Here is a 14,282-nt window from a genome sequence, read left to right on the forward strand (position 1 = left end):
TGTAGGCGTGTAGGTGTGTAGGCGTGTAGGCGTGTGCGTGTAGGTGTGTAGGCGTGTGTAGGCGTGTGCGTGTGTAGGCGTGTGCGTGTGTAGGCGTGTGCGTGTGTAGGCGTGTGCGTGTAGGTGTGTAGGCGTGTGCGTGTGTAGGCGTGTGCGTGTAGGTGTGTAGGCGTGTAGGTGTGTAGGCGTGTGCGTGTAGGTGTGTAGGCGTGTGCGTGTGTAGGCGTGTGCGTGTAGGTGTGTAGGCGTGTAGGTGTGTAGGCGTGTGCGTGTAGGTGTGTAGGCGTGTGCGTGTAGGTGTGTAGGCGTGTGCGTGTAGGTGTGTAGGCGTGTGCGTGTAGGTGTGTAGGCGTGTGTAGGCGTGTGCGTGTGTAGGCGTGTGCGTGTGTAGGCGTGTAGGTGTGTAGGCGTGTGCGTGTGTAGGCGTGTGCGTGTAGGTGTGTAGGCGTGTGCGTGTGTAGGCGTGTGCGTGTAGGTGTGTAGGCGTGTGCGTGTGTAGGCGTGTGCGTGTAGGTGTGTAGGCGTGTAGGTGTGTAGGCGTGTGCGTGTAGGTGTGTAGGCGTGTGCGTGTGTAGGCGTGTGCGTGTGTAGGCGTGTAGGTGTGTAGGCGTGTGCGTGTAGGTGTGTAGGCGTGTGCGTGTGTAGGCGTGTGCGTGTAGGTGTGTAGGCGTGTGCGTGTGTAGGCGTGTGCGTGTAGGTGTGTAGGCGTGTAGGTGTGTAGGCGTGTGCGTGTAGGTGTGTAGGCGTGTGCGTGTGTAGGCGTGTGCGTGTAGGTGTGTAGGCGTGTAGGTGTGTAGGCGTGTGCGTGTAGGTGTGTAGGCGTGTGCGTGTGTAGGCGTGTGCGTGTAGGTGTGTAGGCGTGTAGGTGTGTAGGCGTGTGCGTGTAGGTGTGTAGGCGTGTGCGTGTGTAGGCGTGTGCGTGTAGGTGTGTAGGCGTGTGCGTGTGTAGGCGTGTGCGTGTAGGTGTGTAGGCGTGTGCGTGTGTAGGCGTGTGCGTGTAGGTGTGTAGGCGTGTGCGTGTAGGTGTGTAGGCGTGTAGGTGTGTAGGCGTGTGCGTGTAGGTGTGTAGGCGTGTGCGTGTGTAGGCGTGTGCGTGTGTAGGCGTGTAGGTGTGTAGGCGTGTGCGTGTAGGTGTGTAGGCGTGTGCGTGTGTAGGCGTGTGCGTGTAGGTGTGTAGGCGTGTGCGTGTGTAGGCGTGTGCGTGTAGGTGTGTAGGCGTGTAGGTGTGTAGGCGTGTGCGTGTAGGTGTGTAGGCGTGTGCGTGTGTAGGCGTGTGCGTGTAGGTGTGTAGGCGTGTAGGTGTGTAGGCGTGTGCGTGTAGGTGTGTAGGCGTGTGCGTGTGTAGGCGTGTGCGTGTAGGTGTGTAGGCGTGTGCGTGTGTAGGCGTGTGCGTGTAGGTGTGTAGGCGTGTGCGTGTGTAGGCGTGTGCGTGTAGGTGTGTAGGCGTGTGCGTGTGTAGGCGTGTGCGTGTAGGTGTGTAGGCGTGTGCGTGTAGGTGTGTAGGCGTGTAGGTGTGTAGGCGTGTGCGTGTAGGTGTGTAGGCGTGTGCGTGTGTAGGCGTGTGCGTGTAGGTGTGTAGGCGTGTAGGTGTGTAGGCGTGTGCGTGTAGGTGTGTAGGCGTGTAGGTGTGTAGGCGTGTGCGTGTAGGTGTGTGCGTGTAGGTGTAGGTGTGTAGGTGTAGGCGTGTGCGAGTAGGCGTGTAGATGTGTGTAGGTGTAGGCGTGTGCGAGTAGGCGTGTAGGTGTAGGTGTGTGTAGGCGTGTAGGCGTGTGCGAGTAGGCGTGTAGGTGTGTGTAGGCGTGTAGGCGTGTGCGAGTAGGCGTGTAGGTGTGTGTAGGCGTGTGCGAGTAGGCGTGTAGGTGTGTGTAGGCATGTAGGCGTGTGCGAGTAGGCGTGTAGGTGTAGGCGTGTGCGAGTAGGCGTGGGTCTGTGTAGGCGTGGGTCTGTGTAGGCGTGGGTCTGTGTAGGCGTGGGTCTGTGTAGGCGTGGGTCTGTGTAGGCGTGGGTCTGTGTAGGCGTGGGTCTGTGTAGGCGTGGGTCTGTGTAGGCGTGGGTCTGTGTAGGCGTGGGTCTGTGTAGGCGTGGGTCTGTGTAGGCGTGGGTCTGTGTAGGCGTGGGTCTGTGTAGGCGTGGGTCTGTGTAGGCGTGGGTCTGTGTAGGCGTGGGTCTGTGTAGGCGTGGGTCTGTGTAGGCGTGGGTCTGTGTAGGCGTGGGTCTGTGTAGGCGTGGGTCTGTGTAGGCGTGGGTCTGTGTAGGCGTGGGTCTGTGTAGGCGTGGGTCTGTGTAGGCGTGGGTCTGTGTAGGCGTGGGTCTGTGTAGGCGTGGGTCTGTGTAGGCGTGGGTCTGTGTAGGCGTGGGTCTGTGTAGGCGTGGGTCTGTGTAGGCGTGGGTCTGTGTAGGCGTGGGTCTGTGTAGGCGTGGGTCTGTGTAGGCGTGGGTCTGTGTAGGCGTGGGTCTGTGTAGGCGTGGGTCTGTGTAGGCGTGGGTCTGTGTAGGCGTGGGTCTGTGTAGGCGTGGGTCTGTGTAGGCGTGGGTCTGTGTAGGCGTGGGTCTGTGTAGGCGTGGGTCTGTGTAGGCGTGGGTCTGTGTAGGCGTGGGTCTGTGTAGGCGTGGGTCTGTGTAGGCGTAGGTCTGTGTAGGCGTAGGTCTGTGTAGGCGTAGGTCTGTGTAGGCGTAGGTCTGTGTAGGCGTAGGTCTGTGTAGGCGTAGGTGTGCGTGTGTAGGTGTTTTGCAGAGGTCTTGGCATCTCCCCAGCACTGCTTGCAATGGCCATGTTTTCAAATAGGCTTTTAACCCATTCCAAAACTGCTGCCCTAGAGTGCACGTGTGATGGACGGCAGCCATCTTTGAAGGCTTTTGTAAATACAGTTTACCAAAACATTCAAAGATGGCCGCCTGTGCATGCACCGGCTTGGCTAGCTATCTTTTAATGCTTTGCAAATCTTGATTATAAAACTTTTAAAAGTCGGGCGTGGCTAACGCGCGATCGAAGATGACGCCAAGTTGAGCAAGCTCTGTACATTCTAGGAGCGGACCCCACAATCCGTCCATGATACGGACCAGTACATCTCCCCCAAGATAGGAGATCACTACAGGAAGAACCAGAGACCATCCTGAGAGGGCCTCAAGACAGCGAAAGGGTCCGAGACCCACTAAAGCGAGAGCCAGGGGCGAGGCGCTGGAGCGGCCTTCCGAACTCTGAGGCGCATTGAGATTTCGGAGGAGGCCGCCTCGGGAGCCGAGAGCCGTAACAGGAGCGTGCCACACCCACAGCTGTGGCAACGTGGATCAGAGGTCAGTCTATCCCGCCCCTTCCCTGCGCTGCGGAGGGAGACTCCGAGGAGGTGATGAGGAGGCGATATGCGCTTCCGGCGGTGCGGCAGGGAGAGGCAACCAGAGCACCGGGGCTTGCCGGACCCTAGTAATCAGAGGAGACACTGGGCCGCGAGCATTCCTAGCTTGGCCTGTATCCTGACACATTGGGAGGAGCACCGGGGCGAGTCCTGCATCAGGAACGGCGCCTGGGCAGAGGAACCGCCAAGGGGTGGGCCTGGGCTGCACACACTCTGAGGAGCTTACACTGAGCCGATGCCCCGTGGACAACCAGGTGAGGGGGGAGCCCCTTTGGGGTAGTGAACTGGGCACAAGCTGATTCCAGGAAGGCACCAAAGAGGGGCTGGTACTCTTCCCCACCCCCCCACACCCCCCCCGCCCATCACCTAAAGACACTGAGCAGCTACTGGCTTCTATCCCTACCCCCTTTCTGGTCCGATTGAGCCGCGTGGATCCTGTGGACTACCCAACTGGCACGGTGGATCCGTGGTCAGTGGTGACTCAGAGAAAGACAGTTTATACTGAGCAGGGAGGAGCACCTCCCACCCCCCATGAGGAGTTGAAAGGTAAAACCCCCGAGACAGGAACACTAAAGTAGCCCTGGACTAGCACTGAATCTGCAGATAAGGACTAGGCATCCGGAATGAGGAACTAACCAGGCGCATTCCAGATAGAAGCAATTGTGAAACCAAAGGGGGCAGGGGGTAGCCAAACCAACAAGATGTATAACCACGCAGTACCTAGACCCACCCAGCCTGTCAAGGGAGATGGAGCAGCGGAACCCTCGTTGGGAGCAATAATGGTTGCCATTGTGGATCTTAAGGGTGCGTTGGAGCCCAAAATAGATTCAGTAATGCTGGAGGTCACTCTGAACAGAGCAGACATCCAGAAATGAAACGAAAAAGTCACAACGGCCGAAAACCAAATCTTTCTGGTCCAATCGACATCAAAGTGCCTACAAACACAAGTACAAACACTGACACACCAGACGAAGATTATTGCCACTAAAGTCGAAGACGAGGAGGGGAGGCCGAGAAGAAACCATATTCGAGTGGTGGGGTCCCGGCGGGAGCAGAGGGTCAGAGTGCGGATCTATTTCTAAAAAGACTTGATAACTAACACAATGCGACCAAAATTTTTGCAATCGGAAGGGCCCACCGGACCCCGGTGCCCGCGCCCAAACCGGGGGCACCTCCAACAATAATAGCAAAAATATTCAACTACAGGGACAGAGACGCGATAATTTAGGCAGCAAGAGCCAAAGGAGAAATACACTTTGAAAAAACCCGAATCCGCTTCTTCCCGGACTTCACCCTACAAGTACAAAAACAATGCAGAAGTTTTGAAGGGGTAAAACGAGAACTAAGGGAGAGAGAAATAAAATATAGGATGCTCTTCCCGGCAAAGCTCTGCATAACATTGAAAGGTAAAACATGGCACTTCACATCTCCGGAAGAAGAGTGGGATAGGCTGGAGGGATGGCGCATGGCCATTCGGCGCAGGAGAAAAGGGACAAGACCTCTCAATAGGGAATCACAGCAAGACAAGGAGGCGACAACACAGTCAGAACAAAGTGAAGCAACGAACAACCCTGAAGCGAGCCGTAATGAAGATGAGACTCATTGAACAAGAAGGACAGGACTACCAGGACAAGAGAAGACCTCCGGCTAGAGTCGAGACATAGTACCGGATGGAGGCGTTGGCGTTGCCCCGTATTGGTCTACTCCTTTATCTCTGTGGGGCCAGGGCAAGGCCAGACAATCTGTTCAGGACATACCACAATGCTCAGTGAGGGAGATAGATTTGCTTTACTCAAGGACAAAGTGAAGAAAAAGGGTCATAAGTCTTGCCAACTTTTTAGGTACTCGGCGCGGCTGAGGCGCCCTCCCATAAATAGTGTACTTAGAGTAAACAGTTAAAAGGGAGACAGGCTCTCTGCAGTTCGGAAGTTGGGGTATGATTAGCCGATTTAGCAGGGAGGGGGATTCATGGTGGAATAGGGAGGGTTCATTGATGCATGGTTATATTCGCTTATTGATATGCTCACATGATGCGAACCAGACAACAGCTTCTCACGACACGCACACCTCATCGTAACAGAAGACGACCACACCCGGGTGGGATGCCACGGGAGGGAAACACTACACTTCATGGAATCACATGATAGTCACAGGAAGACAATCAGAATATGGCTCTAGAATGTAAACGGCCTTAACAGTAGAATTAAATGAACTAAAGTGCTGCAGTTCATCAAGAGACACGCCCCAGATGTCATCTTGATGCAGGAAACGCAGCACCGAGGTAATCAGTGCATGGCACTGAATCACTTTGGCTATACATTGAAAGCACTCTCAAGCTACACTACGGGTTCAAGGGGGTGGGTATTCTTTGCAGAACCTCGCCTTACTTTAGAAAGGACAGGGTATGAACAGATACATTGGGAGATTCATGGCACTGAGTGGTTACTGGGAGGGGCAACGGCTTAATTTCTGCTCTGTATACGCACCACCGGGACTACAGACTCGCACACCAGACGCACTGGGACGTTAACTTCTGGAGCTCCCAGAGGGACGCCTAATAATGGGAGGGGACATGAATGATATAATTTCCGCAGAACTAGATGTGATGGGAGAGGAATCGGCCACGGGTAGAAGAGTGGGCAACTTAGAAGACTTCCTGATAGCACTGGGTCTCAATGATATATGGAGATGCTACCACCCCACAACTAAACAGTACACACACCTGTCAGCAGCTCATGGGAGCCTCTCCAGACTCTACTACCTGTTCACACAGACCAGCGGTCTGGGGAACTTTACGGAGGCGAAGCACATGGCACGAGGGGTGTCCGGCCACGCCCCAGTGGGAGTGACACTAAGAGGCCCAAGAAGGACCCACACTCTGCCCACGAGGATAGATCCCTGGTACCTTAAAGATAAAATATTGTCAACAGATTTCAGGAAGGGAGTCGGGCACTTCTTCAGTGAGAACCTGGGTTCGGTGGACTCGTGGTTACACTGTGGGAGGCGTTCAAAACCGTGCTGAGAGGACAGGCCCAGGACATGATAGGGCGGCCCGGAAGGACGTGAGGAGCGATATTTTGGTGGCAGAGATATCCAAACTGGGGGATAGTGTAGTTGAGGATGCAGCTGGAACTCAGGAATTGCAACACCAGCTAAAATTAAAGCATAAAGAACTGAAAAGCCTATTAGAAGATAGCGCGAGAGCACAGGCTTTGGCCACTCAACACAGACCGTACGAGGTAGGGGACACGGCAGGCAAACTCCTGGCATGGTTAGAAAAGAGACGAGCTAAGAACAGGTGGATCCCAAAGATTATAGACGCAGAGGGGTGACACTACCGAGGAGCTAGCAGAGGCCTTCACCAACTATTATGAGGAGCTATATTCTTAGAAGAAGGAAAGATCGGTGACTGAATGCAAAGATTTCCTACGAGACATACATTTACCTAAACTGACGGAGACTGACAGGGACATGTTGGAGGGCGATCGCATATTAGAAGAAATAGATTGTGCAACTCGGGCACTCCAATCAGGAAAAGCAGCAGGGCTTAATGGCCTACAGGTGGAACTGTTCAAATGTACACTAAGCAAGATAGCAGAACACCTACTGACCATGTTTGCTGGCGCAAGGGGGAGTAGGGGTCTCTTCCCCGTAACCAAAGGACGGCACTGATAAAGGGCATTCCAAAAGAAGGGAAATCACCAACAAATTGCAGCTCACACCGCCCGATCTCTCTACTCAACTACGAAGTGAATGTATTAGCCAAGATTCACTCCATGCGGCTCTGCAGGGTGATCACCTCCCTGATACAACCAGACCAATCCGGATTTATGCCCCATAGGGGCACCAGACTACCAGACTGAACTTAAGGCAACTCTTTTGGGTCCTCCACATAACAGGGAGGGGGGGGGGGGGGGGGAAGAGGAGGAGGCAACAGAACCTGCGGCACTGCTGTCCCTAGATGCTAGGAAGGCCTTTGACAGTGTGGAATGGGTCTACTTCCTTGTAGTACTAGGGCACCTTGGGGTTGGACTTAAGCTCATCAGTTGAAGTTGCTCTACCATCAACCTTTGGCAAGAGTACGAGTTAACTCAGTGTCCAGGGAGTTTCCCCTACAGAAAAGGAACAAGGCAGGGTTGCCCCCTCTTACCACTACTATTCACCATGGCTCTGGAGCCAACTGCAGCATGGAACAGACAGGACCCTCATTGGGGCATTCCAGGGGAGGGGAGTGGGAGGAACTCATTTCCCTTTATGGGGATGACATTTTACTGTACTTACATAAAGCTGCGACAATCAGTAGACAGAGAACTCCAAATCTTCCTTATTTTCGCAGATTACTTGGGTTACCAGATTAACTGGGACAAATCTCTCCTATTTCCACTGACGGGTGGCAGCCTCAACCTGACCTCTAGATACAAAGTCCACACAGAAACACAGAGTTTCAAATATTTGGGAATCAAGGTGACCAGAGAACCACAATAATTCCACTGTCTTAATCAAACATCACAACTGGATAGATTCATAAAAGTTGTGAAACAGTGGAGTTTGCTTCCCCTTACACTTATGGGTCGAGCAGCCCTATACAAAATGATGACACTGTCCGACTTTTATATACCCTACAAAATACATCTTATGAAGTTCCCCACACCTTCTTCCAGAGGGTGGAGGCCGAGCTGCGTTCCCTGCTTTGGGGCAGGGAAGCCCCACGTATTGCGCTCCGGAAGTTACAGATAGGAGTCAATGAAGGAGGTTTAGCCATCCCAAATATCAAAAGTTACTACTGGGCCTCACAGTTAGTCACAATTAATGACTGGATGTTTGGGGACCGAACTGACCCAGCATGGAGGGTAGATAGGGCAGGGAGGGGAGGGGTGTTTCCCATTACTTTATGATAAGAGGAGGTCAAGAGTGGTCTCTACCCACACCCACATGGTCATTACAGTATGGAGCACGTTAAAAAAACACCTAGGTTGGGAGGGAAGACTGACACAGAGGACCCCACTTTGGAACAGTGCTGTACTTCCGCAGGTCAAAAAGCTGGAGAATTTTTGTAAGTGGAGACTGTTGGATCTGGAAAAACTCAGGGACGTGTGGAGAGACCAAGCCTACATTAAATTCAAAACACTACAACAAGAATACAAAATGGGAATGGGTGAGTTGTTAAAATACCTACAGCTCGGACAAGCCCTTAGGAAGCACTTCACCGAAGGTGAAACCCTAGTAGAAGCCTCTCCTTTGAAGACCGAGTGCTCACAGACCCACTAACCAGCAAAACAATATTGCTCATATACAAACAAATAATAAATAACTCAACGGATATGGATATTCTGGGCCCATTAAGGACCACATGGGAGGGTGACCTGGAAAATCTAGATGACGAGGAACCAGTGGAGGCGCTGTAGAGGCATAGGAAGATAGCAATACGAGCTAGGTTCAGATTAATACAACTCAAAATTCTCCACCGAGCATATTATACCAAAACATTGCTACAACGCATAGGACGCGTGAGGACAAGCCACTGCAAGAGGGGATGTGGCCAAGACGTATCACGGTCAAGGTAGTGGGTCAACCAGTCCCAATCGAACCTAAGTGGTTCCTTATACAAATTGTAGGAGAGGAGACATGGCGACGATACACGAAAATCTGGCTATTCCTGGTAGCATTGATACCAAAGCAAAATGTGGCAAGATGCTGGGGGGCGGTCGCCGCACCAAAAATAATGGCTAAGAAATCACACCTAGACTGGTGTTGCTCGGCTGAAAAAAAACATATACATGAGCAGGGGCTGCCCACAAAAATGGTAGGGGAACGGGGCGCTGCCCACATAACATCGCACACTTAGCACCTACTGGTACACTGCGCGGATGCAGCGTGCGTGGAGGGGGACTGCGACACGACTAAACAGGACCGGGGTGGGGGGGGTGGCAGTTTGAATGGAGCAGCACTACGGTTGATCGTTTTACAAAATGTATACTTATGTCATGGTGTTTACACTGAACGCAGTGCCGGAATTTCCGGGGTATAATACACCTTAAATGTATTGTGAATTGAGCATGTACCCATAAAAAGAGTTTACAAAAAAAAAAAACTTTTAAAAGTCAATCACCTGTTCATGTGCATATATGCAAGCACAAGTGTCTGTTTTTTAATGTTTCTGTATAAAAGTTCTAACAAACACATTAAAACATCGTTATTGGCAAAGCCAATAGGCTAGAAGCCAATGCCACTCCATGCTTGTTCATGCTTCCTGCTTGCACAATCATTCTCTTGAACTTGTTCAGAGATTTGAAAATTCCATTCTTTGAAAAACTGCCAAAACGTGTTATGCCCCATTCGGCTAATTTGGCCTGCGGCTTTCGCAAGGCTCATTGTGCCCAGTCTTCCCATCTGTATGCATATGTTGGAATGTAGGATCTGTTACTAGCAGGCCAACAATGCATTCTGTGGGGACAGAGATGCATTTTGTCCCTGTGACACCTGCAGTCTGTTCAGATTCAGAGTTGTAACTCCTGCTCCTATAGAAAGCCGCAATCTTATTAAGCCCAGATAGAAAGCCCCAGCTCCTATAGAACCTGCTCAATTTCATAGCTGACCACATTCAATCAGAGAGGCAAGGTTTTGAGCTGTTCCTTAAAAGCTGGCTCGTTCAGGCTTAAATACAGCCTGAGAGGCAAGGAGTTCCATATAGTTTAGCTGCTATAGTTTAGCTGCTAGGAACCGGAATGAGCACGCTCTTGCTCGAGCTCCTCTGATCCTGGGCACATATGCAAGTCTTGAGTTGACCCATCTAAGGGCCCCTAGCAGAGCGGAGAGTAGGGCTGCATGAAATTACTGAGAAAAGCAGGACCTGTGTTGTGGAAAGCATAGAAGTGAAGATAGAGAGTTTTGATTTTATACATTGTTGCACTGCTAGCCAGTGAAGAGCCATTAAATGAGAAGAGACTAGCTGGAGTCTGGAAACACGCAATAACAAGAGGGCAGACACATTCTGGCTGGTTTGAGATCACTTCTGCAAATTCTGTGCCAGGCCCAGATATAAATGATTTGAGCAGTGGGTGCGAGAGCAACATCAACATAGTGCTAGAGCAACATGAACTTAGCCAGTTCTACAGTGTCAACAACACAGCATGTCCTACATCAACGCACAGCAAATACCACAGCTCCATCGACGCATCCAGTGGTACAGCATATTACAGTATTGTAAACACAGCCTGTCTAGTAACATACAAATACCACAGCATCACCAACACAGCCAGCTGTACATTAATAGTCAAAACATCAGCATCATAGCGACTGCTCCATGAACACAGCAAATCGTAGTACAGCACCATCAACACAGCCAGAGCTACGTAAGCAACACCGTGAACACTACAGCATCGTAAACGCAGCCTGTGCTGCACTAGCATATAACAAATACCACAGCATCATCAACATGGCAAGTGCTACATCAACTGTGAATATTGAGAAAGTCAATATCAATGTGAATAACGATACATTCATGAATAAAAATGAAGTTGCACCTTTATTGATGAATTTGCCTGGTATGAACTACACGTCAACCCCGACTCAGAAATACGTAGTCAGGCAGGTGCTGAAATCGAGGCCCGAGGTCACTGATTGACAGGTCACAGGTGGGGTGGCAAGCAGCCGGCAGACAAACACAGGAACAGGAAATCCCGGATCAATCCCACAGATTCCACAATGGTCCAAGGAAATAGGCCCCAATAAAGCACACATGGCCGGAGGGGTACGTGCATACCCAAAACACTATAAAGTCAGATGGCACATTCAAGACACATCACACACAGTGATCCAGTGTTCCCCAGGCAGGCCAGACATCTGCACGCTACCCACTGGCTGCATGGTGTCTACGCAAGGTCGAGGCTCATCTGAATTCCTCATTGAATACATTCTTTATGACTCCAAAGACAGCAGTTACCATTCCTTACTACAAAAGGATCGCCAGAACGGTTTATGGCATTCAAAGAAATGTATAAAACCCATGTAAAATCAATTGTACGTTGACAGTCTTCAGAACCTAAGCCAGTGGTTGATCTCCTGGCCACACAGTTTGAATAAATGAACTGGTTCTGTTTGGTCAAACACCTCTTCTCTCTTGTTTTTTTCAAAGTATTTTATGTTCAAGTAACATTTTGGTGAGCCACCATCGGCGCGGATTGGTACCTCCAGCCCGACTACAGCTAAAGGAAGGGGACCCTGCCCGGACAGATACACATTTGCGCAACAAGGAAGGTGAGCAGACACTGCAATTGATTTGAAGTTCTGCTGAATCCGTGGTGCAGAGGTCGGCTGAAGAAGCAGTCATAGAGGGTAAGAGACTACATCTGAACCTTTGTAAAGCATTTGGCATATGGCAAAATAGGGAGAAGCGTAAAAAGATAGCCTGAGCACCCTGTCACCCTGTCATATTACCTATTTTATATGTCCAGAGTAATCTTAAGGCAGCCTGGAAGGTGATCCTGTGTAAGTCATATTTTTTCGATACCCAGCACACTAGGAAAGGGGAGTATTTTTTCTTTTATATATAGCTCTTTATGGCTCCCAGGATGCTATCTTTGTGTTAGGCTAACCTGATTGGGCGAAGTTCGCACCTCAATCTTATAGCATCTAGCAAGTTCAATCATCTACTATATTATGAAAGTCATAGGGAGAAAGACTTAGAAAAACCTTATCATTCGATTGATTTCTCTTTTTCATGAGAAAGAGGGTGGTAAAACCAAAATAAGGAAGAATCCTAAACCTCAACAATCCAAAAAGACAGCAATGCAGTTGATGATAGCGTATGAGGAGCAGGGCCGAACACCGTGACATCTCCAAAAATATATTTCTCCATTGCACTAACTCTAGAATCGTCCTACAAGATGTAAGTAGAATATAGAACCTATCAGAAGGAGGCTAATAGTGTTGAATAAAAAGAGTGTCAATGGAGTGTGTCTGCATGAACAATTTTATTTGATGGCTCTTACCTGGTCTTTCAGACTGGATCTTCAAACAGAGTCGTTTCAAAAAATCCAAAGGTAGCTGGACAACCTCCTATAACAAAGGATATCCTATGCATTAATACATTTTTATTACATTATAGACAAACAGTTGCAAATCATGTCATCTTCATAACTGTTTAGATATGAAAATTAAAATAGATAAAAGGCTGGTGATGAGCAAGGCATAGTTTCGTCTCAGAGTGAAGAACAATATTAAAATTATCCGAAATTCTTTAGCCCTTAATCTTATTTGTGAGCTATTAGCACTATGTGTGTAATTTCCACATTAGAGGAAGAACAGTAGGAGGAGAACAAAGGTCTGTTGGAAACTAAATAGAACAGAGAATTTAACAGATTATTAAGGAAATAAAGTATCACTGCAAACTCGTCAGTTTCTATTTTTGGCCCTTATTATTAATGACACATCTATACCAACGGGCCAAGTAAAGTTACTAAAGCCATAGATTTCTACAGCCAGTGGGAGCACCGCTGATGAGTTGTATTTCACCCAGGAATGTCGCCCTGCTGCAAACAGGCGAAGTCTCCTTGTGGAATAGCGAGGGAAAAAAGTGCAAATCTGCACAGCCAGGCGGTTTTCTGTATGTTATTTCTCAAAAATGTATCATAATTCCTGTTAATTCATCTCTTCCGAGGCCTCTGGTAACAGTAATTTTCATGGAGGGAAATAACTGGGATTTTTATGGGCCACATGTCAAGAGGGGCTTATTCTTCAAAATTGAGAAAATGTAAAGGTCCCACCTCTCTAATAAGTAAATACGATGGTTCCCCAGATATGTAAACGGTTATATGAACGAAGGCTTGACGAACTGCCCACTTTTCAATTCCTAGGTAATCCGAACATTAGATTCAAAGAAAATAGGTTTTGTGGATCACTGTGTATGACCCAAGCTCCAATATGAATATTTTCCACTAACCCACTGTATACATCTACGCATACCATACAAATGCACTGCCAAATCCAATGAGAGTTTACTTAAAATGGGATTTGGATGCCTGGTTGAACCATATAACCTCATTGATGCCCGGCTCCTAAACCCGCCATGAAATCCTGAAGAGTATCCCGGATTAGATTACGTCATTCAGTTTTTACCTCAACAGTTGCTACATACCGAGCCCCCTTGCTGTCTTTTTAAGCTTCAAAGAAAAAGAGATTATGGTCTCTGAGCTGCAGTGACAGCACAGAGGGGTTTACATGATATACTACTTATATGCGATAAGTGAGGAGCTTAATGAAAGCTCAGTTGCATGGGCGAAGGTGGTGAATCGACGAACAATCTCACCCGCTGGGGCAGCGGGTACAGAAAGTCCATACCCTTTACAAAGAACAAGCCTATTACCCAGATATTATGCAGTAGTTCCAGGGATCACACAATTCACAAAGTTACTCAAAAGAAATTCCGTGTCCCAACATGGGCTGTGCTCAGTCCGCCTCTTCTTCTGTGGTTGAAGAAGAGACAAACTGATCTCCGTAACTGGGTTCCAGCAGATTGTGCTGGAATCAAGTATGACAGAAACGTGGGCCCACCTGTAGGTAGTGACTTCTACAGGCCCCAGTGGAGTAGAGAGGGCTGGAGAAGAGTTTCTGCTTTTCTGAATGGGACAGGTCTTCCAGGGTGCTCCACAACTGCTATTGGAAGTTCTAACAGATGGAGAGAAGCAGAGCACACTTAAGGCCCGGTGATATGCTCGAAGATATAATTTCACTTTGTAGAAATGTTAAGAACGTCTCTAGATAAAGGGATAATAATTGACACCAAGTATAAAATAATCACAATATGGATATGGTCAGGAGTAGAGATAGACGGGTATTATGAAATCATTGCTATCCATATCATTCAGACTGGCGAAGACAGGCATGGATGGTAGGGTTACAAAACACAATCAACAACTGGCAAATGAAGAA

At 49.4% G+C, this 14,282-nt stretch overlaps 1 protein-coding gene across 1 annotated transcript in view; it reads right to left on the bottom strand.

Annotated features, from left to right (window-relative positions):
* The window catches only part of IPPK (inositol-pentakisphosphate 2-kinase), a 324,563-nt gene that overhangs the window by 167,212 nt on the left and 143,069 nt on the right, over window positions 1–14,282 (bottom strand). Inside the window, exon 4 of the mRNA XM_085624891.1 lies at window positions 12,344–12,410. Coding sequence (XP_085481017.1) covers window positions 12,344–12,410 — 67 coding nt within the window. The remainder of the gene's footprint in view (window positions 1–12,343; window positions 12,411–14,282) is intronic.

Source organism: Triturus cristatus, chromosome 9 (genome assembly GCF_964204655.1).
Source record: "Triturus cristatus chromosome 9, aTriCri1.1, whole genome shotgun sequence".
In the NCBI taxonomy this organism is placed as follows: Eukaryota; Metazoa; Chordata; class Amphibia; order Caudata; family Salamandridae; genus Triturus; species Triturus cristatus.